The sequence below is a fragment of the Lynx rufus genome, unplaced genomic scaffold, assembly GCF_022079265.1.
Source record: "Lynx rufus isolate CCGP_SWC_20201006 ecotype Redwood Valley unplaced genomic scaffold, mLynRuf1.p SCAF_28, whole genome shotgun sequence".
NCBI classification, from domain to species: domain Eukaryota; kingdom Metazoa; phylum Chordata; class Mammalia; order Carnivora; family Felidae; genus Lynx; species Lynx rufus.
Window position 1 is genome coordinate 11,115,427 of NW_025814843.1, and position 27,032 is coordinate 11,142,458.

A 27,032-nucleotide genomic window follows, 5' to 3' on the forward strand; every position below is an offset into this window, starting at 1 on the left:
CAAAACACTTCTCACGCTGTCCCGTTGAATCCCCACGACCCACCACGAGTGATGGGGGGCATCGCTACACCCCTTATGCCTGGGAGGCGTCCCAGAATCAGGGCATCGGGGCCTGGGCTGTCACACGCGACGGGGAGGGGGGGATGCAGAGAGGTGTGCACCCAAAGGAGGAAGCACACGCTGACCTCAGGCCACTTCCTGTGTCAGGCTCCCCAACCTCCCACCGCCTCCCCCCTACCCCACGGCAGCAGCCCCTCGGCCTCTGCCTGCTCTCTGCCGGCTCCCCTGCCGCTCTCCCTTATCTCTCTCCCTGCCAGTGCCTGCCACACCCCTGCCCCAACCTTTGTACCTTGCTCCTGAATTGTTTTCCTCGGTGGCCGGGAGTCCCTGCGGCTCACTTTCACTCACCCGCTCTCCTCGAAAGCGCCCCACCATGTGCACTGGGAAGTGTGCCCGCTGCGTGGGCCTCACCCTCATCCCCCTGTCCCTGCTCTGCATCCTGGCCAACGCCCTCCTGCTGGTGCCGGGCGGCAAGACCACCTGGACCGACGGCCACCTCAGCCTGCAAGTGTGGCTCATGGCCGGCTTCATCGGCGGGGGCCTGATGGTGAGAGGCCGGCCCGGGGGCCACTCTGCGGGGCTCGGGTCGTTGGGGGGCGGGGGTGGACAGCTGCCCGGGGAGGGGTGGCCGCGGCGTGGTGGGGCCCTGGAGCCTCCCCTCTGCCCCCTGAAACGGAGCACCCGCGAGTCCTGGAGGAGCCCCGGGGTCCTGAGCCGAAGGCCCAAGGGAAAAGAGGAGGAAGGAGGGAGGGAGGGAGGACGTGCTCCTTGCGCCCCCCTGACCCCCCTCCCCCGTCCCTGCTGGTGCAGCAGATGCTGAGGACGCCTCCCTACAAGGGCCCGGTGCCGGGTCAAAGTGGGTTATCTGGGCAGGATGACGAGGGACACGGAGGGTGGGTGCGGGGACACTGAGGCCGGGAGCACGCTGGCAGGGGGGTCATCCCACCTGTGGCCCAGTCCGTGCTCCCGGATGCCCACCCTGCACCCCACACACTCAGAACCCAGGCCAGTGTGGCGGAGAAGGCACCCCGTGTCTGTCAGAAGTGGGGGGAGGGGAGGGGGGCTCCAGACCCCATCCTCCGAGCCCTCCTGTTCTGGAAGGTCAGGGTAGTTTAACATCCTCACGGGCCCGAAGACCAGAGGTCTCCCCAGCACAGCCCCCCACGTCTCTGATGGACGAAACTCCCGGGGACAGGGCTCACCTTTGCCTGTTTCTCTGGCCACAGTGACACTCCTCCCTCGCCCGGTGTCACATCCACCCCTCCTCCAGACCCAACCACCCTCCCCTCCCCACAGTCCAACCAGCCTGCTTTGGGGGAGCCCCCTCCCCCCACCGAGGATGCCCCCCTACCCACGCTCACTCCCAGCTGCGTTCTTCCCACCTCCAGGCCCTGGGCCACTCCTAAGCGACACTACACCATGGGGACACAGGCCAAGTCCCTGCTCTCCCTGAAGCTGGGCCCGTGGTGGAGGACACACACTATCGAGGAAGGGAGAAGGAAGCCCGGTGAGAGCACGGACGGCCTGTCTTGCCGGCTGCCGTGTGGCACCTGTTGTGTGCCGAGTGCCTAGTCCGGGGCCTTGGACTCGACAGGGGCTTGATTGATAGTCTGTGAACAAAGCAAACAGATGAGCAGGAGGATTTCAGATCGGAGGTCTCACCGAGGCAAGAAAGCAGGACGCTGTCCTGAAGGGCTCCTTCCGAGGGCAGGCGGAATGCCACTGTTCACAGCGTCTTCTCTTTTCATTTTAAATTTTTTTTTCAACGTTTATTTATTTTTGGGACAGAGAGAGACAGAGCATGAACGGGGGAGGGGCAGAGAGAGAGGGAGACACAGAATCGGAAACAGGCTCCAGGCTCCGAGCCGTCAGCCCAGAGCCCGACGCGGGGCTCGAACTCACGGACCGCGAGATCGTGACCTGGCTGAAGTCGGACGCTTAACCGACTGCGCCACCCAGGCGCCCCTTCTCTTTTCATTTTAATCATCACCTACTATCTCCTTTAAATTTCATCTCTAGGCAAGAGTACACTTTTATCTTCTTTTACTGTTTATGTATTTTCGAGAGAAAAAGAGAGAGCAGGGGACGGTCAGAGAGAGGGGGAGAGAGAGAATCCCAAGCAGGTTCCACCCCGTCAGCACAGAACCCGATGTGGGGCTCGAACTCACAAACCGTGAGTAGATGACCTGAGCCGAAACTAAGAGCCGGGCGTTCAACCGACTGAGCCCAGGCGCTCCTACTTTTATATATATATAAAAAAAAAATTCATTTTTTACTTTAAGTAAACTCTACGCCACACGTGGGGCTCCAACTCACGACCCCGAGATCAAGAGTCGAAAACTCTACCGAGTGAGTCAGCCGGGCGCCTGTTTCTAGCATTTTCAAGGAAGGCCTCGATGGGACGCCATCCGAGCTGCGACCCACAAGACAAAAGTGAGGAGTCTGCCCTGCAGACAGGGGACTGGGAAGTACGCAGCCTCAAGCTTGTACCTCTGACTGCGTGAGAGGCCAGCGCACCCGAGGTTTAATGAGATGAGATCCGGCGTGGGCACCGGCCAGAGCACGTCCACCCTTGTGAGGAACGTGAATTTTTATTCTGAAGTCAACAGGAAACCAGTAAAGGACGTTTTGCCTTGTTTGGAGCCTTCGAAAAATTTTTTGAATTTTTTTTTTTAAGTCCTACAGCTAGATGGCCAGATCCTTAGTAGGCAGCTCAATGCGTTTTTACAAAGCGAACCCGCCCATGTACCCCGCACTCCGACCAAGACACGGGTCATTACCAGAATCCCAGACGTGCCTCCCTCACCAGGCGCTACCCCCCCCCCCCCGACAAGAGTCCCCACTACGCTGACTTCTGCCCCGCAGGCTGGTTTGGCCCATTCAGCACTTTACACAAACGGAATCATACGGTGTAGTAATTTCGTGTCTGGCGTCTCCAGCTCAATATATGTCTGTGAGGCTCCTCCTATCATTATAGAGAGTTCTAGTCTGTTATTTCTCGTGCATTCCAGCGTGTGAATATACCACAATTCATTTAAACATCCTACCGTTGATGGATGTTTGGACAGGCTCCCAATTTGGGTTTATTACAAGTAACGCTGCTATAAACGTTCCTGTAAATGTCGTTAGGTGAACTTATGTTTGCACTGCTGCTGGACGGACATTTAAGGGTGGGATTGCTGATCTTTTTTTTTAAACGTTTATTTACTTTTAAGAGAGAGAGAGTGCACAAGTGGGGGAAGGGGCAGGGGTGGGGACAGAGGATCTGAAGCGGGCTCTATGTTGACAGCAGAGGCCGATGTGGGGCTTGACTCACAAACCGTGAGATCATGACCTGAGCTGAAGTCAGACACTTCACTGACGGAGCACCCCGAAACTGCTGATTCTTTTTTAAAATTTTTTTTTCAACGTTTATTTATTTTTGGGACAGAGAGAGACAGAGCATGAACGGGGGAGGGGCAGAGAGAGAGGGAGACACAGAATCGGAAACAGGCTCCAGGCTCTGAGCCATCAGCCCAGAGCCCGACGCGGGGCTCGAACTCACGGACCGTGAGATCGTGACCTGGCTGAAGTCGGACGCTCAACCGACTGCGCCACCCAGGCGCCCCCCGAAACTGCTGATTCTTAAGTTATGCGAGTATTCAGTGCTAATAGATCTTGCCAAAGCGTTTTCGGAAATTCGTATACCAATTTCACTCCCATCAGCAAAATATGAGCGTGTTAGTAGCTCCACACCCCGCTGGATTTGAGAAGATCCCACTGGCGGGGCGCCTGGGTGGCTCAGTCGGTTAACTGTCCGGCATCGGCTCGGGTCATGACCTCGCAGTTCATGAGTTCGAGCCCTGTGTCGCGCTTTGTGCTGACCGCTCGGAGCCCGGAGCCTGCTTCCGATTCTGGGTCTCCCTCTTTCTCTGCCCTTCTGCCACTCGCGCTCGGTCTCTCTCTCCAAAAAAAAAACAAAAAAAAAAACAAAAAAGATACCACTGGCTCCCGTGTGGAATAAGGAGTCAGTAGGTGAAGCAGAACCAGACTGAGGTCACTGAACTTGTCCAGGAGAGTGGATAGTGGCTGAGAATGGGCCGGGGGCCAAGGAAGCAGATTCGAGCCGTAATCCCAGCGTTTCCTTCTATGCTTACAAAGACCCTTCTCTTGGCGGAGTAGACGTAGGCACAGAGTTAAGACGGAGGAGCTTGGACGAGGAAAAGAAACAAACACTGACTAAAAAAGTAAAAATCTCCAGCGGGTAGGTCATTCGAAACTGGTAAACCCCAAAGGCAATTCTAGATGTCTTCGGATCTACGAGCTTCCCAGCAAGTGTCCTACCCAGAGAGGCTAAGCCAAGACGCCAGCGCTGGCCCTAGACTTGCCAAGAGCCTAGGAAGGGGAGAGAGGAAGCACCTGGCAGGAAGCCCATCCAATTCTGCGAGTGTTTCTATGAGGTCCCCACGGATGAGACAACAGAACTTGAACTCTCAGCCCCTCCCCGAGAGAGGAGCGCAACGCTGGTTCACGCAAGGCACAGATCCAGACAGCTGTGAAATTCCAGAGATGGGCGCTGGGCAAAGAACTTGGCCTGGTGCAACAGGATAAGGCTAGAGCCGAAGTGAGAAGCCTCGAATGCCTTCTAGAGCTCAGCCTTGACGGGCTACTCTCTGAGGAGACCCTGGGGGATCTGAGCCAAGACCCGTGGAGAGGCGTTTACTCTGGGGGTAGCAACATTACGGCGGAGTGCGCGGCCACGTGGAGGCACAAGAGGTATGGAAACCTGGCAGAGGGGCTGAGAACATCATCCTCGAGGGAGGGGGCTGGGGACTGACCCCGCAGACCAAGGAACAGACAGATTCAAGAACCGTTAAAGGACAAGGCGAGAAGACTCGGGGTCTGGCTGGGTGTGGAGGATTCAAGTTGATCAGCCTGGGTGACCTACAGAATATTTCCACCGATGGAAATGAACAAAAAGTCACAGGGAGGCGAACTGGGGGAGCCTGGGGGGGAAATCGTGAGGTCAGTAGGAGGCTGGCTGGGGTGAGCTAAAACCTAGACACTGACACGAACGTATCCTTGAGCAGTTACATTTGAAGCTGGAGGTGGGTACTGTTCCAGGCGACAGGTGACACCCTGAGAGGGGACGGGCTCTGTGACGAAGGCCACAGGGAGACAGGAGGACAGAAAAGGCCAGGGCGGTATGTTGGGGAGCCCTACACTTCCTATCAGAGCATTCGCTAACGCTCTCCTCCCCCTTCCACATAATCCCAGCTCGCCAGACCCTCCAACACCACGATTCCTTCCTGCTGCTCAGGGGACTTCTGGTCATTGTGACCGTTTACTCTGAGCCAGTCCTGACATCAGGCGGACCTGTTATTTCATTAATAAATCCTGACGGGCGCCTGGGTGGCTCAGCCAGTTAAGGGGCAGACTTCGGCTCAGGTCACGATCTCGCGGCCCGTGAGTTCGAGCCCCACGTCGGGCTCTGCGCTGACAGCTCAGAGCTTGGAGCCTGCTTCCGATTCTGTGTCTCTCTCTCTGCCCCCTCCCTGCTCGCACTCTCTCTCTTTCAAAAACAAACATTAAAAACATTTTTTAATATTTTTTATTATGAAATTTATTGTCACATTGGTTTCCATACAACACCCAGTGCTCATCCCAACAGGTGCCCCCCTCAATACCCATCACCCACCCACCCCTCCCTCCCACCCAAAAACTTTTTTTCTTTTTAAATAAAGCCTGAGAACAGCCCTGTGAGGTGGGTCTGGAAGACCGAGAGATGAATCAATTCATGGAGGGTGTTGGCATGAACCCCAAGCCCCCTGACTCCGGTTCAGGAGGGCCCCTGCTGTGTGTCAAGATTTGCAGAGCACATCATGATATGGGGCCTTACCTCGTGGAGGCCATGTGAACACAGATAAGTAGACACGTAAATAATGATAAATTGAGGTAGAGCCCCAATGCACTGCAGGGGCAGTAGAGAGAAGGTCTTCCTACAGTCCGAAGGGCTGAGGGCATCCTAAGCCCGCCCAGGAGGAGGTGAGCGCCGATGCAGGAAGGTGCTGAGAACGGGCGGGGACTCGCTGCCACACTGTCCTTCCTCCACAGGTGCTGTGTCCCGGCATCGCCGCCGTCCGCGCAGGGGGCAAGGGCTGCTGCGGCGCGGGCTGCTGTGGAAATCGTTGCAGGGTAAGATCCAAATCAGGGCGGGATTCGGGGTTCGGTCTCTGCCCAGGTCTTGGTGACCTGAGGCCACGGTCCCCCGAGCCACAGGAGCTCCCCTGCGGAGTCCCGGGCGCCACCGCGCCCCTCCGTCGCCCCGCCAACTTCGGCCTCGGTGGGCCTGCGGTGGGGACCGCGAGCCCCGGGGACGTCGGCGGCCGCGGGCCCGCGGGGTCAGCTAAGGCCAAGCCCCGGGCCTCGCCGGGAGACGGATTCTCCGCGAGCCTCGAGCCGGGCGAGGGAAGGTGCGCGCACCGGCGGGGCGGGCGCGGCCCCGCTCACCGCGCCGCGCACCCCGCATCCAGATGCTGCGCTCCGTCTTCTCCTCGGCCTTCGGGACGCTGGGCGCCATCTACTGCCTCTCGGTGTCGGGAGTCGGGCTCCGAACCGGACCCAAATGCTTAATAAACGGCCAGTGGGACTACCACTTCAAAGACGTCCCGTAAGGCTTCGCGCGCCCCCGCCGCCCCTCGCCGCCTGCCTTTGCCACCCGCATCGGGAACCCCGGCGGGGACCGAGGAGCCTCCCGCCCCCCCACTCCCGCTCGGCGCCTGCGCGGGGCCGGGGCTGGGGGAGGGCCCTCCACGTGCCCGCGCTCTCTCACGTGACCCTGCCCCGCCCGCAGAGGCTCCTACTTGCGCAACCGCACGCTGTGGGACGCGTGCGAGGAACCGCCCCGCGTGGTGTACTGGAACGTGACGCTCTTCTCGCTGCTGGTGTTCGCGTCGTGCCTGGAGCTGGTGCTGTGCGGGGTGCAGCTGGTGAACGCCAGCCTCGGCGTCTTCTGCGGCGACTGCAGGAAGAAGGAGGTGGGGCGGCGCGGGGGGGAGCCGGGGCGAGGACCCCCTGGCTCCCTGGCCGCGTCCTCACCTCGTCTTTCCCGCAGGGCGCCCCTCGCTGAGGCCCCACCCGCCGCCCTGCTCGCTCCCGGACGCCGCCGGCCCTCCCCGCCCTGGAATAAACCTCTGAGCTCTCGTGCGCGTGCGCGTCTCAGGTTGCGCCCTCTGCGCTGGGGGGTCGGGCCGGGGGGGGGGGGACGTCCCGAGGCCTCCAGACACGCCTGGCCTCGGGGCGCTCCTCTGTGGGCCCCCGCAAGTTTTCCTAACACGTAGTTACTGAGCCGTTGGCGTGCCCCCGAAATACGGTGGTGAGCAAGACAGGCACGTTCTAGGCGCTCAAAGAATTTCACATTCCAGGGGAGTGAGATGGGCACGTTTTTTCAAAGGCAATAGATGACTTCCCTTTTTAAAAAACACGCCGGTAATGGGCTAGGTAGTGGCTGAGGGAGGGACTTTTTAAAATAAGATGAAGTCCGAGAAAGTGAAATTTGAAGCGGAAATTTGGTGAACAGCCTAACCGTCCGGATAGCCAGGGGGTTCCGGCAAGAGAGAAGCAAGCGTGACGGTCCTAACTTGGAAATCCCGACATCAAAAGCCACTCTTTGACTTTTGTAGGGAAAAGGAGACTGTGGAAAAGACAAGCTAGAGTAAGCCCTAGAAAATGAAAACTCAAGGTGTTTGGTAGAACCCAATTTGGCGGAAGTGTCTTAATCTGAGGTCACCGGTGCTTCAGCAAGGAAACAGTCTGGGCTCTTAACCAGGGCCATGTGTCTGCAGACGCCCTCAGAAAGACAGGACTTCCTTAATTGCACGCAAAATTGTGTTTAAGGGCATTTTCCTGGGTTGTGTGGGTCCGTGACTCTCAGCGGCCTGCCTGGACTCCCCAGACCGAACCCGAGTTTGGGCCTGGCCCAGTGGTGGGCTGGGAGGAAGACTAGGACGCAGTTTCCTCCACCCCTGAAACGAAGGAGACCAAAGCCAAGACAGAGAAGCTTTAATAGCGAGAGGTGGGACTAGCTTCGGGGCGGGCGGCCGGGTCAACTCCGGCAGCAGAAAAAGCGCACGTCGTTCAGGGCGGTGTCGTCTCGGAGGCCCCGCGGCCGCTCGACCTTGGTCTGCAAACCGCACACGCCTTTGGGGCAGGCCTTACTCCATTCTCCAAAGTCGCCCCAGGCCAGGCCGGGCCCCTCCAGCTCCGTGCCGTCGGAGCAGCGGAAGCGCACGTTGTTGGCCGCCGTGTTGTCCCCGGGGGCCATGGGTGCCTCCACGCGAAGCGAGAAAGCCACGAGGAAGCCACCGCCGGGACACCACTGTGGCTCACTCCACGCGCCCCACCTACGAGGGCGGGGGAGAAGCGATGCTTCCGCGGTTGCCCCGCCCCCTTCCCAGCCCAGCCCCGGGGACGGGGGACTTGTCGCCAGTTGCTACGCGCCCCGGGGTGCGTTGGGTGTGGTCACCTGACCAGGGAGGTCTTCCACCCAGTCCCCAGGTCGACACTGCCCCACAGCCCCGGGGGGACATTCTAGCCCGGAGGGTGTGTGTGTGTGTAACGCAGGGGAAGGGCATTCTCGGGGGCCCTTGGCCCGCGCCCCGCACCTGCCGGACTGGGACTCCACCACCTGCGTGTTGCGCTCCGCGTTCCCGCGTGAGCAGTGCAGTCGGATCCCGTTCAAAGCAGTGTCGTCGCCAGGAATGCCTTGGGGGGGCTCCACCTGGGTGGGGAGGAGAAGAAGGGTAAGGACCTGTTAAAAGACTGCCATCCTCTGTTCCCCAGCAGCGGGTGGGGAGGTGAGGGGATGTGCATCTTCCCCCTCCTCAGAGATCTCAGCCTGAATCCCCACCTTGAGCGAGAACCCGCTGGCGAAGAATCCATCGGGACACATCTCAGGCCAGGCCCAGTCGCCCCAGGGTCCCCCGTTGGTCACCTCGATGACCGACGTGTAGCCGCTCAGGTGGTCGGCTGTTGCATGTCCGTAGCAGGTGGCCCACAGCAGCAGCAGCAGTTTGGCTGAGGCACCCTTGTCCATCCTGCAGCCCCTGAGAGCCGGGCTGGGCCCCTTATGCAGATTTATACCACCTCTGCCCCTGTGAAGTCTCGGGTTACGGAAGGGCCTCCCGGATTAAGTGACACCCGAAACTAATCTGCTCCCAGAACCCTGCAGACTCCACTCTCTGCTCTGGGAGATGGAGGTTCCCCTCTCCGGAGGAGGAGGGGCAGAGAGAGCAGACCAGCTGAGTTAACCACCACCTACAGAGCAGTTACTATAGGCCACGAATTGTGGTCAGCGTTTTGCAGGCGTGTGTTAATCCTTACAACCCTTTTAAGGAGGTGGGAATGACCCTTCCTATTCACAGATGAGCAAAATGGGGTTTGGAAATGACAAGCAACTTGCCTAAGGTCACAGTCAGCAAGCTGGGGAACATTCCAACACTGGGAAGCGGGGAGCCCATGTCTAGGGTTGGAAGCAATGACTCTGAAATGCTGGGTGGGGGTTCTCCTGACCTCCAGGATTTGGGGGAGCATTCGAGGGAGAGATAGGGCAAGAATCCATGAACTGTGGTAGCTAGAAAGGATCTTGTTAGTGATTGGGGCCCAGACTCCCAGAGAATCTGGGGTCCCCCTTCCCCTGAGAAGAAAATACACAGACAGGAACAATTCCAAGAACTTTTACGGACAGGGGATTGAGAGCCCCTAAGAACAGGGGGGGGCTGTTTCTTCTCTTGCTTCCTGTGTCCTTTTCCTGAATGTTGTCCCCGCCATGACCACTAGGCGGACTCCTAACTTGGGGGGAAAAAATGACTCTGATTTGTCATGAGGTCACCACCCAGTGTGCCTGTCCTTCACGCTTTCCTGTGTTTATTCAATATATATTTATATACCAATAATGTGGTTTTGGCCCAGGCAATATTCTCAGTGCTGTAAATAGAACAGCAGCCAAGAAAATCAAGGAAACAGATGATAAATTTTCCAATGGATCTTGAGCTCTGTGAAGGCACTTTTGTCTTTTTGAGGCCTACTACAGGGCCTGGATGTGGAAATAGTTCACAAGGTTTGTTTTGAAGAATAAGGGGCAGGGGGTGGGTGTGGTGTGATGTGGTGCGTGCTTGGCTGGCTCAGTCTGTACAGTGCTACTCTTGATCTTGGGGGTCATGAGTTCAAGTCCCATGTTGGGCATAGAGATTACTTTTTAAAAACTCACACACACACACACACACACACACACACACACACACACACACACGAATAACCAGCGAAACCAGAACCAACCTGGAGTTAAAAGAAAATAATAAGCCACAAAAATGCAACCGGATAAAGCCTAAAGTATAAAGCACCCAGAAGACAGGTCCCCTGGAGACAGGATAGAGAATTTAGAAGTGGGTGCTTCCGGGATCCCAGGTGCCCTACGTTTGAACTTCATAGGTTATGATTTATGAAGCAATTGTGGTAAGTTTTTCCACTTACAGTGTTTGCACATACATTATCATTTAATCCTCGGATTCGAATGTGCAGTGGTGGGGATTCAGGCCAGTGCTGATGTAGGGCCCACATCATTGCTCATTGGGGGGGTCGTTCCCAGCCCAGCCTCTCTTACTACAACCTGGCCTACACGGAAGGCAAACGCAGAGACTTGTTGCTAGGGAATCCCCCAAATCCTAGTCATCGGCTTTGCACCGCAGAGATGCTGTCCTCTGGAGCAAAGGGCACAGGGGAAGGGGACTTAGTAGGTTAATTATTAACCCTTAGCACCTCAGGGCACCTCGGACTTCTCTCGCCTCCAGGAGGCCGAGGGACAGGTACTGGTTTGGGGCTAGCGAGGGGGCGGTGGTCCCCGCCCCAGCCATGGGGGTCGCGCTGCTAACACAGGTGCCTCGGCACTACTTTCGCCACGCGATTCCTCTTGCTGTCCTCTCGCTGCTGCTGCTTTATCTCTGTGCTCGGAGCTTCCGTGAGTGGTCCCTTCCCTCATCTGCCCTGGGAGGCACCAGGAACCCAAGCGCTGGGGACCTAAGGCCCCCTCCTCGAGCCTTCACCGCTCGGCCTCGCCCCTCCCCAGGCGTCGTCTCAGGGTGCAGGTCCTGGGCACAGTCCTGCAATCCCGAAGGACCGCCGCCTGTCCAGGTATGCTCGGGACAGGGCTGAGACCGAGAACTCCGGGCGGGACCCTGATGGCGGGAAGCGGGACCAGGCTGGGGGTCTGGGGAAGGACGGGTCCTGCTCCTCGTCTCCCCTCTCGCGTCAGCAGACGAGTGCGGCTGGAGAGATCCCAGCCAGACCTTAGGAGTAACTTCTGCAGGGCCCGACTGGGCTGCTTGGCCAAGGAGGCCCAGCTGGCTAGGGGTTCTGCTCCCGCCCCCTTCCGCCCGTGTCTATCCCCAGGTCCGGCGGCAATCGGGCCCCCTGGAGGCCCCCAAGTGGCAAGAGCCTCCGTGTGAGGGCCCCCAGGGGGTGCTGGGCCGCGTGATGGAGCCGTTTCGCGCCAGTCTGAACCCCGAAGGCGACGTGGCATTGTCGCAGTACCTGGCCGGATGGAGGGCGCTGGTCAGGTAAGCGGCCTCCCGCCCCGCCCCCCGGGGCCCGCCCCCCAGCGGCTCCACCGCCCCTTCTCCAGCCCGCGCTCTCCCCCCGCCGCAGGTTCCTAACTCCCCTCGGTTCCATCTTCGCCTTCGCCACGGACGAGGCCTCCGCCAAGGTGACAGCCCTAGAGGCTCGGGTGCACGGCCCGGAGGCGGCGCACTACTCGTCGCTGGCGGCCATGGCGGCGTGGGAGCGGCGGGCGGGACTGCTGGAGCGGCCCGGGGTCGCCCCCCGAGACCCGGCCAGGTCCTCGGGCTCACGGACCCTGCTCTTGCTGCACCGAGCGCTGCGCTGGTCCCAGCTCTGCCTCCACCGGGTGGCGGCCGCGACGCCCGGAGGCCCGGACGCCGGCGTGCAGTGCGGCGACGCGTACCGCACGGCCCTGGCCCCGCACCACCCCTGGCTCGTGCGCCAGGCCGCCCGCCTCGCCTTCCTCGCCTTCCCGGGTCGCGGCCGCTGGCTCGGGCTGGCGTGCCCGGGGGCCGGGGAGACGGAGGCGCGGGCCGCGCTGGCGCGGGCGGCGGCCACCCTGGAGGCCGTCTACAACCGCACCCAGGGCCTGCTGGCCGAGCGCGGGCTGCTCGGGCTGGCCTGACGCCCGCCGCGGTCGGGACCCGCCACGTGGAGAGGGCGCCCCGCGTTCGGCTCGCCGCCCACCCGGGCCCGGCCAGGGGCGGGGCCGCCGCGGCCACGCCCACGTATGACGCCACGTCTGGAAGGCCCGCCCCCCGGCGGGGTGGGTGGGTGCCGAGCCCCTCCGTCTCTCCGCCGTCGCGGGACGCGGCGGGGAGGAGCTGTAGGGAATAAAAGCGTTCTTTTCTTTGGTAGCCGTGGATGTAGGGCGTCTTGTGCGGTGACGGCAGGCGCTTAAGGGAAATCGAAAACAATGGATGTGGGAAGATGTGTCATCCCTGTTCCCGGCAGCCGGGAGACTCACGCTCCCCCGGGGCCCCGTCTCAACCGCTCCCAAGGCCGCAGTCGCCAACGGCGTGCCAAGCCTCCGGCCCAGACCTGTGCGCCGAGCTCCGGCCCCCGCGCCGCCAGCTCCTTCCTGGACGCGCCCGCACACCCCGCAGATGCAACACGTCCAACACGGATCCAGGCGCCTCCTCCCGGACGGCGCCTCTCCCCGCGTTCCCCGTCGCTGGGAATAAACGGCACCCTCCCCTGTCACCACCGAGAGCCTAAAACCTGTGCGTCAGGCCTCACAACCGAGCGGGCGCTCAGCTGAATAACGTGGGTTTTAAAAGACTCCTCGGTCACTCCCGCAACAATAGTGAGCGTGGCGGATTTCATACACTGGGAAGTCTCCAGTCGTGAGCCCGGCCCACTTTCCCCGCTGCACCCCAGAATCGTCTATACACACCGACTTGTTAGCCATCTTTGGCTGCATCCCTACGAGAAATAACAAACCTAACGTGTCCAAAACGGAGCTTCTACTACCCTTCCCTCCCCCAAATAGTCCCTTCACCGTCTTTCCTTGCTCAGTGAATGACCATTCCATTCTTTCAGGTCCTGAAACCAAAAACTTGTAGTCGCCCTGACTCTCCTGTTTCCCTTTCATCATACCCGCATCTAATCTGTCAGATTCTGACCATTCCACACTCACCCTTGTCAAGTCCAACTTTCTGTCTAGGACCTGGGTTATCCTAAGAGCCTCCTAGTTGTCTCTCTGTCCCACATTCGGTGTCCCTATTGCGTGTTTTCTTTTTTTTTAACTTTAATGTTTATTTTTGAGAGAGAGAGAGCAAGCAGGGAGGGGCAGAGAGAGAGGGGGACAGAGAATCCAAAGCAGGCTCTGGGCTGATAGCGGGTTGCCCCATGTGGGGCTCGAACTCACAAACCATAAGATCTGACCTGAGCCAAAGTTGGACGCTTAACGGACCGAGCCTTCCAGCACCCCTTTCGTTGTGTGTTTTCAATAGAGCAACCAAAGTGATCCCTTAAATATAGATCCCATTCTCATGTCACTTCCCCACTCAAAACCTTCCACTGGGTTCCTATTCCACTCAGATGAAAAAATAAATTTTAATTTGAGCAGGATATTTTCTGAATCCTATTTTCAGGTGAGAACGATGAAGAGCTTTGTAAAGGCCCTACGTGATCTGACTGTGTGCTAGCCAGATTGACCTCTTCCATTTTCACTGAGTATTTCGGGCATGATCCTGCCCCGAGATCTTTGTACTTATTCTCTCTGTCCAGAATGCTTTTCCCCCAAATAGAGAAATGACTTCCCTTCTTACTTTCTTCTGGACTTTACTCAAATGTCTCTTCAACACACACACACACACACACACACACACACTTCCTGTTTCCCTTCCCTGCTTTTTTTTTTTCTTAATATGATTCACTATCTAATATGCTGTATATTGTACTCATTTGTTTTGTTTTGTCTCTATCGAGAAATGTAAGTTGCATGGGGCAAGGAATTTCTGTCCGTTTCATTCCCTGGTGTACCTCCAGTGCCTTTAACAGTGCCTATCACCTAGTAGACACTGAATAGCTTTTTGTTAAATGAACGTATCAGCACTAGAAATGGTTCAGATGGCTAGAGCCCAGAGTCAAAAATAAAAGAGAGGTTGCCCGCTAGTGTAAATGTATTTAATACTACTGAGTCAGACAAGAATGGTTCAAATGTTAACTTTTATGTCATGTTACTTATATTTTACTACAATAAAAATTAAGGGGCACCCAGCTGGCTCAATCGGTTGAGCATGCACCTTCGGCTCAGGCCATGATCTCGCGGTCCGTGAGTTCAAGCCCCGCATTGGGCTCTGTGCTGACAGCTTGGAGCCTGCTTCGGATCCTGTGTCTCCCCCTCTCTCTGCCCCTCCTCCGCTCATGCTATGTCTCTGTCTCTCTGTCAAAAATAAATAAACATTAAAAAACATTAAAAAGTAAAGAGGAGACGGGATTTTGGAAAGGTGTTCAGGAGCAAGTTCAAGAAGGTCCTTACAAGCTATCTTCTAGAGATAGGACTTTATCTCCAGAGTTCGTATTAAGCAGGGGATTATTTAGATCAGTCTTTCAATTCAGAAACCAGCCCCGGCTGTGGTATGTAGAAGAGTATGGCAAATTCACGGGAAGACCCCTCCACACGATAACGGTAGAATACACATTCTTCTCTAGTGCACGTATCCTATCCTCCAAGAGAGACCACACGTGAGGTCACAAAAAAGTCTCAGTAAATTTAAAAAGATTGAAGTCACGGAATATCCTCTAACTAAAATGAAATGAAGCTAGAAATCGATACCAACATGGAATTTGAGAAATTCACAAATAATGTGGAAATGAAACAACACACTTCTAAAAGGGCAGACATTTTGAGATGAGTGAAAATGAAAAGAAAACATACCAGAACTTAAGGACGCAGCATAAGCAGTTCTCAATGGGAAATGTGCTGTAAATGTCTGTGTTAAAAATGAGGAAAGATCACAAATCGTTAGTTGAATCTTCCTCCTTAAGACACTATAAAAAGAGCAAGCTAAAACTTAAAAAAAAAAAAGGCCGAAGGAAAGAAATAATAAAGATCAGAGTGGAACTAGAAGACAAACAATACAGAGAAACAATTAAACCAGAAGTCGGTTCTTTCAAAAGATCAACAGGATTGGCGACCGATAGCTGGACCAAGACAGAAAGAAGACTCCCATTACGAAAATCAAGAATGATAGAGGGGTCATTTCTACCAACCTTATGGAAATAAAAAAGAGTATAAGGGAATACTATCAACAATTGTAGGCCAACGTAGATGACATAGATGAAATGGAAGATTTCTAGGAAGGCACAAACTACCAAAACTGACTCAAGAATAAACAGAAAATATGAGTACACCTATAATAAATAAAGAGATCAAATTAGTAATTTAAAAAGTTCCCACAAAGCCCAGGCCCAGATGTTTTCACTGATGCATTCTACCAAACATTTAAAGAAAAATTATGGGGTGCCTGGGTGGCTCAGTTAAGTGGCCAACTTTAGCTCAGGTCATGATCTCGCGGTCTGTGAGTTCGAACCCCGCATCGGGCTCTGTGCTGACAGCTGGGAGCCTGGAGCCTGCTTGGGATTCTGTGTCTCCCTCTCTCTCTGCCCCTCCCCCACTCACACTCTGTCTCTGTCTCTCAAAAAATGAATAAACATTAAAAAAATAAAGAAAATGTCAATACTTCAGAAACTCTTAAAAATAGAAAAGGAGGGAACACTTCCCTAGATGAGGCTAGGATTACCCTGATACCAAAGATACTACAAGAAAAAACAAGAAACTACAGAACAATACATTATATGAATACAGGTAAAAAAAAGATCTTTAACAAAATACTAGCAAAACACATACAAAACAGATTGTATACCATGGTCATTTGATTTTTTTTTAATGTTTATATTTAGTTTTGAGACAGAGAGAGACAGAGCGTGACTGCGGGAGGGGCAGAGAGAGAGGGAGACATAGAATCAGAAGCAGGCTCCAGGCTCTGAATTGTCAGCACAGAGCCTCATGTGGAGCTTGAACTTGTCAGCTGCGATATCATGACCTGAGCCTGAGTCGGAATCTCAACCGATTGAGCCACCCAGGCACCCCTATGGTCATTTGATTTTTGATAAAGCTGCCAACACCACTCAAAGGGAAAAGAATAGTTTTTTCAACAAACAGTGCTTGAACAACTGGATATCCACTTGCAAAAGAATGAATTTGGGGGGCGCCTGGGTGGCTCAGTCCGTTAAGCTTCTGACTTCGGCTCAGGTCATGGTCTCACGGTTCATGAGTTCGAGCCCCACGTCAGGCTCTGTGCTGATGGCTCAGAGCCTGGAGCCTGCTTCAGATTCTGTGTCTCCCTGTCTCTCTGCCCCTCCCCCTGCTCACACTCTGTCCAAACATTAAAAAAAAATTTTTTTAAAGAATGAATTTGGGCCCCTACTTCCCTCACATTATATACAAAGATGAACTCAAAATGTACCATAGACCTACAGGTGTAAGAACTGAAACTACAAAACTCTTAGTAGAAAGCATAGATGGAAATCCCTGTTGCCTCAGATTAGGCAAAGGTCTCATGGATATAACGACAAAAGCACAGGTAACCAAAGGAAAAATAGAGAAACTAGACTTGATCAAAATTTAAAATGTCTGTGTTTCAAAGAACACCAACGAAGGAAGTGAAAAGACAACCTATAGTATAGGAGAAAATACTTGCAAATCATATATAAAGGCATATCATATACTATGATAAAGGCATAGTATCTAGAATATAAAAAAAGAACCCCTACAATTTAACAATAAAAAGATAACCCAGGGATGCCTGGGTAGCTCAGTCTGTTGAGCGTCCAACTCTTGATATTGTCTCAGGTCATGATCCCCGGGTCGCGGGATTGAGCCATGCGTTGGGCTCAGCGCTGTGCCTGGAGTCTGCTTAAGATTCTCAATCTCTCTCTCTCATAATCATAATCATAATCATAAAAGGTAACACAATTTGGGGATACCTGGCTGGCTCAGGCGCCGGAGCATGCAGCGCTTGATCTCTGGGTTCTGCGAGCCCCAGTTGGGTGTACAGATTACTTAAAAAAATAAAAATAAAACGGGCTAAGGATTTGAATAGACATTTCTCCAAAGAATATATACAAATGGTCAGTTAGCACATGAAAATATGCTCAACATCGCTAATCATTAAGGAAATGTGGGGGGGGGGGGGAGCACAGAAGGTGCCACTTCACGCCCACTCGGAAGACTAAAATTAAAAGTGCACGGAGGCAGTGAGGATGTGGGGAAGGTGGAATGTCACGATGCACACAGGGCTGGCGGGCATGTCAAACGGGGCAGCTGCTGTGCAAACTGTCAGTTCTTCGAAATGCTAAGTATCGTTTCTGCATCAGCCAGCAATGCCTCTCCTGGTATATACTCCGACGTCCATACCTAACACAAATGAAAACAGCGCTGTCACTCTGAGACACGCTCGCGTCTGTCTCCAAGACTACGAACCGCGACGCCCATCGCAGTAAGTCGGTACCGCGCAGAAGCGGAGGCCTCGCACGCCGGCCGGGGCGCTTTTCGTCCGGTCGGCTTCCCACGCTGCCATCAAGCGCTCACTGTCGCAAAAGATCCGTCACCGCGCGACTCTTTCCCCTTCCGCCGTCAACCGTGACTTCGCTGCGCCCGCAGACGGCTTTACAGCACGACTGGAGAGAGAGTGACAGAGCGCTTTACGACAGTCGCTTTGTGGCAGTGGCTGAGGAGGAAGATGGCGGCCACCTTAGTATCCGCTGGAGGAGCGGGGTCTGTCCCAGCCTGGGGTCCCGAGGCTATTGCCCCCGACTGGGAAAGCCGGGAAGTCTCCACAGGGGTGAGGAGGCACCCGGGGTTCGGGAGATGCGCACGAGGCTTGATGCGATGGAACGATGAGGGCTGAGGGGGCTCGGCGAACTGGCGGCGGGGGCGGGAGGTGGTGTGCTCTGTTTCGGCAGGAAAGAGGTATCCTGAAGATGCTGGAGAGCGGTGGGAGGTGGAGGGGAGGCTGAAGAGTGGAACGCTGGCATTTTGCGGGACCCGGGGGGGGGGGGTTAAGGCCGGGATGGGCCTCTGAGGATTTGAGGATTGGGATTCTGGTACTCCGCGGCGTGTTGGGGCCCCCACGAGATTTTTGATAACGGGTCGGTGGCGCACGACTTTAGGACTCCAGGGACCGCACTGAGGGATCATTGAAAGTTTGTGTGTGCTGGATAATGGGAAGCGGCCCAGAGTCACCCCTTTTCTCGTTTCTCGCAGACCACTATCATGGCCGTGCAATTTGAAGGGGGCGTGGTTCTCGGAGCCGACTCCAGAACTACCACTGGGTGAGCTCAGGACACCTGCGTGGCAGGTCATCCCCTCTCTCCCTTCTTTCCTTGCCTGACAGTCCGTCCTTACCCTCCACAGTCCACCGTGGGAAGGGAGGTTTCTTCCCTTCTTGGAGATAAGGACCTGTTCCAGCTCCCACTCCTTCCCAGTTTCCCTCCTCCCCCTTGGCTGAAATGTTTGCAAAAGGCTGGTCTCCAGCTAGCTTCCGTTTGGGTGAGAACTGCTAGGAAATGCCGGAATGCCTGTTCTGAGCCCTTGGAGTGGGTAGTAATGGGATGGAGGTGGGAGGCCAGCGGGATCGCCCCCTCACTGTTCTGCCATCCTGCAGGTCCTACATTGCCAATCGAGTGACTGACAAGCTGACCCCTATTCATGACCGTATCTTCTGCTGCCGCTCAGGCTCAGCGGCAGATACCCAGGCAGTAGCTGATGCTGTCACGTATCAGCTCGGTTTCCACAGGTACCTGTGGGCAGGGGCGGAGCAAGTATCTGAAGGGAGTCGGGACCTGGGATGCTAAATGGTCTAACTCCCAGATCCCGACACTGCCTGTCCTGTCACTCTCCTCCCCCTCTAGCATTGAGCTAAATGAGCCTCCGCTGGTGCACACAGCCGCCAGCCTCTTTAAGGAGATGTGTTACCGATACCGGGAAGACTTGATGGCGGGAATCATCATTGCGGGCTGGGACCCCCAAGAAGGAGGGCAGGTGAGACACCCCCAACCCCCATCAGAGCCCTGGAGCCATGTCTTTGGTCCTGTCCCCACCGCAGCCATTTTCTGTTTGTCTTCCCGGTCTCTACCTCCCTTACTGTCAACTCATCTCAGACCACCCGCGTGGGCGGGTGTATGTACGTGTGTGGCAGAGGGTACAACTGGTGACTTTTCTCCTCCTTCCGTCTGGCAGGTGTACTCGGTGCCCATGGGGGGCATGATGGTAAGACAGTCCTTTGCCATTGGGGGCTCTGGGAGCTCCTATATCTATGGCTATGTCGACGCTACTTACCGGGAAGGCATGACCAAGGAAGAGTGTCTACAATTCACGGCCAATGGTGAGAACTTGGGTTTCTGGGCCTGTGAACGTCAACCCTCTTATCCAAGCCAGGCCAACACTCCCCATTCCTTGTAGTGATCCCAGCACCTGACCCTGACCCCAGCTTTCTTCGTTTGTTCACAGCCCTCGCTTTGGCCATGGAACGGGACGGCTCCAGCGGAGGCGTGATCCGCCTGGCGGCCATCGAGGAGTCAGGGGTGGAGCGGCGGGTACTTTTGGGGGACCAGATTCCCAAATTCACCATCGCCACGTTACCGCCTCCCTGATTCCTAGAATTCTAGGATACAATAAGAGACACCCCATAGCGACGTAAAATTCAATAAACACTTTGTCAAAAAGAATCTGCTTTGAGGTTCCTTTCCTGACCTCAGGCCTGAACTTGTTCGGCCTACGCCCGCCTGTACGGACCACTGCTCTGAGCTGGGGGGGAGTTGGAGACAAACCTTGGCGAGAGTGGTTTTCAGACCTCTTTCTCCAGACCATCCCCCCACACTTCCTTTCCCCCACCACACCCAGGTCCTTGGGGCACCAAGGTGTGGTTGAAACGGAGGCTCCCACCTGATGACCAGCCCCTTCCCTGTTCAGGCGCAGGGTGGGATTCAGAATCCTGACCGTCCCTGGGGTTACCTCCCCTCAGCCTGCCTCCGGCTCAGGCTCACGGTCCCCTCTTTCCACACCCGTCTCTGTCCCCTCATCTTGCCAGGAGCAGCACTGTGGCTACGGTGGCTTTGGGGAGAAAGGTGGGCCTTGTTTGCAGATGGAGTTTAAGACGGATGTCGGGTGGGTGGGAGAGGACGGCCCCTGGGAGATCTGTGGGCCCGCTGTGAACCCCACGGGGGTGTGATGGTAAATCAGTCTTTAGCTGCCTGGATGGGAGGCTGAGAGTAGACTCTGGCCCCCCGAGTCTGTGCCCACTCGGGCCAGGGGCCAAAAGGAGTTCAACGGTGCTTGTTAGCAGTGCCCGGCTTTCTCAGCCTTGCCTCAACTTTCCTCCACTCTGGGGATAAGGGAACTGAATACCACATTCGAAAACTTTGTTCTAGAATATGATCCTGCCCTGGAGACTCTGGGAGGTTACACGGCAGACTTCCTGAGGAGGTGGGTAGGTCCGGGATTAAGTGGAAAAGAGCAGAGAAGGCCCTCTGATCCCAAATATATATACCTCAAACTTAAAATAACCCATAGGCGACTTTTGATTTTTTTTGCAAAACCTGTTTACCCGGTCCTCTTTCCTCAAGGCGTCTTGGATTCCTCTCGTCCCCTTACACTCTGCATTGAGCCTGAACACTCCCCACCCACTTCCTGTCACTGGCACGTTGCTCTTCCGTAAGCAATGTTACCCGAGTTTCAGGGGCACAACATAGCGATTCGACAACTCTGTGTGTTTGCTACGCTCACTCCACAGGCCTGTCTTGATCCAAGCCACCATTGTGCCTTGTCTGCCAGATGGCAACAGCCCCCTCTGTGGCCCTGCTGTTTCCACACTCCCCTTCTATAATCTCCCATAGAGCAACCGGAGTGATTTTTTTTTTAATGTTTTATTTTATTATTATTATTTTTTAAGTTTATTTGTTTTCAGAGAGAGAGGCAGTGTGCGAGGAAGGAAGGGGCAGAGCGAGAGGGAGAGAGAGAATCCCAAGCAGACTCCGCGGTCGGCACAGAGCCTGATGCAGGGCTCAAACCCACGAACTGTGAGATCGTGACCTGAGCCAAAATCAAGAGTTGGACGTTCAACCAACTGAGCCACGAGGGGCCCCAACTGGAGTGATCTTTAAATGTAAGTGAGAACACGTTCCCCTGCTTGACCTGGGATGGTAAGGAGGGTCTAGGATAACGTTTTACCTCCTTACCATGGTCTCGATGACCCACCAGTTCCCCCAATGTTGACGCTCTAGTCACTTGTTTTTTTCTCTTCCCTTGGACCTCAGGGCATTTGCACTTATACTGGCTGTTTATCTGGCACAGAGCTCCTCTTCCTTGATTTAAAAAAAAGAATTTCTTTTTTTTTGAGTAATCTCTATGCCCAACGTGGGGCTCAAATTCATGACCCTGAGATCAAGAGTTGTGTGCCCCTCCAAATGAGCCAGTCAGGCGCCCCCTAAAAACAAACTTTCTAATTATTAATTTTTTTAAATTGATTTTTGAGAGAGAGTGAGTGAGCAGGGGAGGGGCAGGGAGAGAGAAAGAAAGAATCCCAAGCGGGCTCTGCACTGTCAGCCCAGAGCCTGACGCGGGGCTCCATCTCATGAACTGTGAGATCACGACCCGAGCCGAAATCAAGAGTCAGAGGCTTCACCCACTGAGCTACCGAGGTGCCCCCTAAAATACGCTTTTCGTAGAGCAGTTGTAGGTTCATGACAAAACTGAGCGGAGATTTCCCGTCTGCCCTTGCCTGCCCTCACAGGTGCACAGCATCCCTCACTACCAACATCCTGTGTCAGAAACATTTGTTACAGTGACTCTACACTGACCGCGGTTTCCCGGTTTCCACTTGGCTACTTACATTCAGGTCTCAGCTGCCGCCTTATCAGAGAGCCCCTAACTGCCTGCCTGGAATTTCCAAGCCCCCCCCCCGCCTCCTGCCCAACGTTCAAGGTACCGCGTGACTCCCTCCACAGCGTTCACCGCCCTCTCTCTTAGCTCCTGTGTCTACGTGCCCTAGGAGGAGTTGAGCCCCAGGGCGGGGGTGGGGGTGGGGTGGAGGATGGGGAAGAAGACACGGGTCTCTGCTTGGTTCACTGATGCATCCTCAGTGCCTGGAAGGGAGGGGACGCACACGCTTCCTCGCCTCCAGCCTCTCCTCACCCTCAACTCTGAAGCTAGATTTCGGGGCACCCTCCCTTCTGCCACCCCCACCTGGGCCCCGAGTTAGACCAGCTGTGTCACTCACCACTCCCGCGTCCCCTACCATAGGTGCTATGCTTCCCCCGCTGAGCGCCGCACCCCAGCCCCGGGGGCCGGGGGGGGGGGGGGTGCCTCGGCCCTCAACCGCTCCCCACCCCGCCCCCCCAACAGACACGCGCGCACACAGCACCTGGCAGCTCTGAGTATATTTAATGACAAGGTCGTGGGGGCTGTGGGGCCAAACAGGGATCACCCAGAAGTCTGGGGAGGGAAGGTTGCAGAGTTCAGCCCCCGGTCGTCCCCATCAAATGGTGGAGTCATTGGCCGACGCCGGGTCGTGCAGCTGGTGGCGGAAGGAGAGTCGGGCCTTCCTGCTGAAGTAGGCGCCAGACCCTAGGGAGGGTATCCCTCCCTCAGCCACGGTGGGGGCTTCAGCCGGGCCGGGGTTTGGGTCTGGGGGGGCAGCCGGATCCAGGCCTGGAAGGGAGATGGGAGGAGGGAGAGGGGTGTTGCGGCCCGTGTTCTTCCTTCCCTCCCCACGGCGAGGACCCAAGAGGCCGGGGAGGCCACCTGGGGTCCTGGGGCCCGGAGGGAGAGGGGGTGTGGAGGGAGCAGGGCTGCTTTCACCGGCCTGCGACCTGGGCGGTCACTCGGGACCTGCCACGCAGGAGGGCCCCTGCTTGCTGTGATGCTGCTGTCACCGTCACGAAGGTGCTATTTTTTTTTTTTTTTTTTTTTTACGGGGGCTTCACTTGCTCATTCGGCAGCGGCCCTGTGGGGAAGCCCACCTCCCACCCGCGAAACAGACCATTCTTTTCCCTCCACTGGCTTGACCGTGTACCTTTGTCCCCGGTGCGGTCTCTCTGCCTCCCTGCCAGCCCCCCTTTTTCCTCAGCCACCCCCTCCCCATACCTGCTCCTCTTCCAGTCCTCCGCTGCCTCCGGCACCCACACCATGGGAAACACCATGCCCCCTTGAGACCCATCTCACCAGTGGAGGAGACCAGGGTGCTGGGACTGGTCAGGAGGGCCCCAGGAGGAGGGGTGTGGCTGGCAAGCCCCCCCACTGTGGGCCAAACTACCACTTAGCCTCAGACCGCCTGGTGATTATAGGCGCCAGGGGATGGAAGGAGGAGGAGAGGGAGGAGGGAAGAGGTGGACGGATACCCCATTCAGACACCTATCCTGTCGCGCCCCCTTAATTTGGGAGCCCTCTCTGATCTCCAGGGAGAAGCAGGAGGCCACTGGGAGGGGGCAGGTGGCAGAGACAGACACAGAGGGGCTGGGACCACCGACAGGAGCCGTGAAAATACGCTGACCGCTTGCTTCCAGCCTGGATGCTGCTGGGGACTCACTGGTATTCTGGAATGAGAATTCAGAATGCCCACGACGTAAAATCATAAAGAAAAAAAAAATAGCCTGTTCTCACGGAAGGTGAAATTGTGCTAGCCGAGGAAACGAGGAAACGTTAGGTTCTCACTGAACGGTCCGGGAGCTCTTGTCGCCTTTAATAGGACACTGACCTTTTACTTGTTATCTTGCTTAATCATGTCAGTGATGCCTGGAGGTGCATGTTATCACTGTCCTGATTTTACAAGCAAGGTCACGGAGGCAGCTGGAGCGGGGACTCCCTCCACCCCCACCCCCTGATCCCAGCCCACTCTGTGCTCCGCAGTGAGCTTCCCCGCATCAGGTGCTGATGCCCTCAGCCGGGCAGGGGACAGGGGTGGGGGGAGCAGAGCACCCTCGTCAAGGACTCTAAACGCCCCCCAGCACAGCCGTGCAAATGTGCTCTTAACTTGGGAAGTTGCCGGCTCTATCGGACTAGCAGACTCAGAAACCTGTTTCTTGTTTCTTTCTTTCTTTTTTTTTTTACATTTAAAGTTTATTTGTTTTGATTTTGAGAGACAGAACAGCAGGGTAGGGGCAGAGAGAGGGGGACAGGGGATCTGAAGCAGACCCTGCGCTGACAGCAGAGAGCCCAATGTGGGGCTCGAACTCACAAACTGTGAGATCGTGACTTGAGCCGAAGTCGGACGCTTCACCGTCGGAGCCGCCCAGGCGCCCCTGTTTCGCACTTCTAAATTACCGGTCTCAAGGGCCGCCTGGGCGGCTCCGTCGGTGAAGCGTCCGACTTCGGCTCAAGTCGTGATCCAGCCCCGAGTTGGGCTCTGTGCCAACATCTGGGAGCCTGGAGCCCGCTTCCGATTCTGTGTCTCCCTTTCTCTCTGCTCCTCCCCTGCTTGTGCGCTCTCGCTCTCTCTCTCTCTCTCTCTCTCTCTCTCTCTCTCTCTCAAAAGTAAACAAATAAATAAACATAAATAAGTCACCTTTATTGAAGTGCAAATTTACATGCAATTGAATACACACATCTGTGTCCAGGTCTGTAAATATTAACAAGGGTACACACTCGTGAAATAATCACCCCAGTCGAGATACAAGACGTTCCCATCACCAACTTCCCTTCCTTCTCTACGCCTCCCACCCCAGGCAGCTACTGATCTCATTCCTGTCCAAACAGATTGGATTTGCCTGTTTCCGGGCTTTATTTAAGTGGAGTCCTAGAGTATTACTTCCGTCTGTCTGACTTCTTTCAGCATAACGGTTTTTAACTTCGCCCAAGTTGTATGTGTTTGCAGCTTACTTGAGGGTTTTTTTTTTTTTTTGGTAACAATAGTTTTATTGAGATAGAATGGACATACCATAAAATTCATCCTTTTATTTTTATATATATTTTTAAATGTATTTAAAAAAAATTTTTTTTAACATTTATTTATTTTTGAGACAGATAGAGACAGAGCATGAGCAGGTGAGGGTCAGAGAGAGAGGGAGACACAGAATCCGAAACAGGCTCCAGGCTCTGAGCTGTCAGCCCAGAGCCCGATGCAGGGCTCGAACTCACGGACCACGAGATCATGACCTGAGCCGAAGTTGGACGCCCAACCGACTGAGCCACCCAGGCGCCTCTAAATATTTATTTTTGAGAGAGAGCACAAGCAGGGGAGGGACAGAGAGAGAGCGAGACACAGAATCGGAAGCAGGTTCCAGGCTCTGAGCTGTCAGCACAGAGCCCGACGCGGGACTTGAACTCACAAACCGGGAGATCATGACCAGAACCGAAGTCGGACGCTCAACCAGCTGAGCCACCCAGGCGCCCCTAAAATTCACCCTTTTATAGGATCCAATTCAGTGGCTTTTACTATATTCATCAGTTGAGAAACATCAACTAATTTTATAACATTTTCATCACCCTTGAAAGGGAGCCTGTACCCCCTGTCAGTCACTCCCCTGTCCTTCTTCTCCCCAGCTAGTGGCTAACCTACCTTCGGTCTCTACAGGTTTTGGACATTTCGTCTAAATGGACTCACATAATATGTGGTCCTTTGTGTCTGACTTTTTTTCATTTAGCATATTCTTTTTTTCTCCTCCTCCTCCTCCTCCTCCTCCTCCTCCTTCTCCTCCTCCTCCTTCTTCTTTTTAGAGAGAGTGGGGCACCTGGGTGGCTCAGTCAGTTAAGCGGCCGACTTCGGCTCAGGTCATGATCTCGTGGTCCGTGGGTTCGAGCCCCGCGTCGGGCTCTTTGCTGACAGCTCCGAGCCTGGAGCCTGCTTCTGATTCCGTGTCTCCCCCTCTCTCCGTTCCCTCTGCCACTCGTGCTCTGTCTCTGTCTCTGTCTCTCAAAAATAAATAAATGTAAAAGAAGTTTTAAATAAATATTAAAAAAATAATAACAAAAGGGTTGGATGCTTAACCGACTGAGCCACCCAGGTGCTCCTTCCTTCGCATAATATTTTCAAGACTCGCCCCTGTGGTAACGCGTGCTAGAGCTCCACTCCTTTTTGTGGCCGAGTGGTGTACCTTGGAGGAACCACCATGTTTTGTCTGCCCATTCAGCAGCTGAGGGACGTTGGGTTGTTCCCACGATTTGGCTAGTTGAGTACTACTGCGTGCAGGTCTCTGTGCGCCCATGTGCTTTCAATTCTTTTGGGTCTTCACCTAGGAGCGGAATTGTTGGGTTGCCATAGGGTAGCTCTACCACTGACTTTTTGTCTTTCAGTTAAAGGGCGTTTGACACACAATGTGACCTCAGTGTTGCGCGAGTACGACACAACATAGCGATTGGACAACTCTATACATTATGCTACATGCTCCGCAAGCGTAGCTCCAACCCGTCACCACACGCGGCGCTGTTACAGTATCACTGACTATAATCCCTGTGCTGAACCTTTCATCCCCACGACTCATTCGTTCCCTAACTGGAAGCCTGGACCGCCCTCTCCCCTCCCCCTCCCCTCTGGTAACCACTGGTTTGTTCTCTGTATTTCTGGATCTGTTTGTGCTTTGTTTGGTCATTTTTTTACATTTCACATGTAATGAGATCATATGATATTTGTCTTTTGCGAACTTATCTCACTTAGCATCATACTCTCTAAATCCATTGATGTTGTTGCAAATGGCAAGATAGCATTCTTTTTTTACGGTTGAGCAATATTTCTGTGTGTGTGTGTGTGTGTGTGTGCGCGCGTGTGTGTGTGTACCACTCTTCTTTCTCCGTTCAATCAATCAGTGGACATTTAGGTTGTTTCTATATCTTGGCTATTGTAAATTATGCTGCTATAAACATGGTGATGCATATATCT

General features: G+C 55.0%; 5 protein-coding genes across 6 annotated transcripts; 3 read left to right on the forward strand and 2 right to left on the reverse strand.

The window, feature by feature from the left end:
- The first annotated feature begins 277 nt into the window (after window positions 1-277).
- On the forward strand, window positions 278-7,427 carry TM4SF5 (transmembrane 4 L six family member 5). 2 transcript variants are annotated; one of them, XM_047089867.1, is made up of 5 exons: window positions 278-607; window positions 6,154-6,234; window positions 6,573-6,709; window positions 6,893-7,076; window positions 7,154-7,241. In XM_047089867.1, exons 1-5 carry the CDS (start codon window positions 434-436, stop codon window positions 7,166-7,168), a joined length of 591 nt encoding a protein of 196 aa, XP_046945823.1. In that variant the 5' UTR covers window positions 278-433; the 3' UTR covers window positions 7,169-7,241. The 2 variants fall into 2 exon arrangements, with proteins under 2 accessions (XP_046945823.1, XP_046945822.1); XM_047089866.1 differs by having other exon boundaries at window positions 6,893-7,427.
- Window positions 7,428-8,112: 685 nt separating this feature from the next.
- VMO1 (vitelline membrane outer layer 1 homolog) lies at window positions 8,113-10,226 on the reverse strand. Its single transcript, XM_047089959.1, has 3 exons — window positions 8,948-10,226; window positions 8,703-8,818; window positions 8,113-8,441 (listed from the first exon to the last, which is right to left on the reverse strand). Exons 1-3 carry the CDS (start codon window positions 9,131-9,133, stop codon window positions 8,144-8,146), a joined length of 600 nt encoding a protein of 199 aa, XP_046945915.1. The 5' UTR covers window positions 9,134-10,226; the 3' UTR covers window positions 8,113-8,143.
- Window positions 10,227-10,947: 721 nt separating this feature from the next.
- Window positions 10,948-12,277, forward strand: GLTPD2 (glycolipid transfer protein domain containing 2). Its single transcript, XM_047090033.1, has 3 exons — window positions 10,948-11,226; window positions 11,485-11,651; window positions 11,740-12,277. Exons 1-3 carry the CDS (start codon window positions 10,948-10,950, stop codon window positions 12,275-12,277), a joined length of 984 nt encoding a protein of 327 aa, XP_046945989.1.
- Window positions 12,278-17,895: 5,618 nt separating this feature from the next.
- PSMB6 (proteasome 20S subunit beta 6) lies at window positions 17,896-19,890 on the forward strand. Its single transcript, XM_047089831.1, has 6 exons — window positions 17,896-18,005; window positions 18,428-18,495; window positions 18,828-18,959; window positions 19,075-19,204; window positions 19,403-19,547; window positions 19,673-19,890. The coding sequence occupies exons 1-6, from the start codon at window positions 17,904-17,906 to the stop codon at window positions 19,813-19,815; spliced, it is 720 nt and encodes a 239-aa protein (XP_046945787.1). The 5' UTR covers window positions 17,896-17,903; the 3' UTR covers window positions 19,816-19,890.
- A 2,807-nt stretch (window positions 19,891-22,697) lies between these two features.
- Window positions 22,698-23,378, reverse strand: CUNH17orf114 (chromosome unknown C17orf114 homolog). Its single transcript, XM_047089835.1, has 2 exons — window positions 23,306-23,378; window positions 22,698-22,870 (listed from the first exon to the last, which is right to left on the reverse strand). Exons 1-2 carry the CDS (start codon window positions 23,376-23,378, stop codon window positions 22,698-22,700), a joined length of 246 nt encoding a protein of 81 aa, XP_046945791.1.
- Window positions 23,379-27,032: the final 3,654 nt, after the last annotated feature.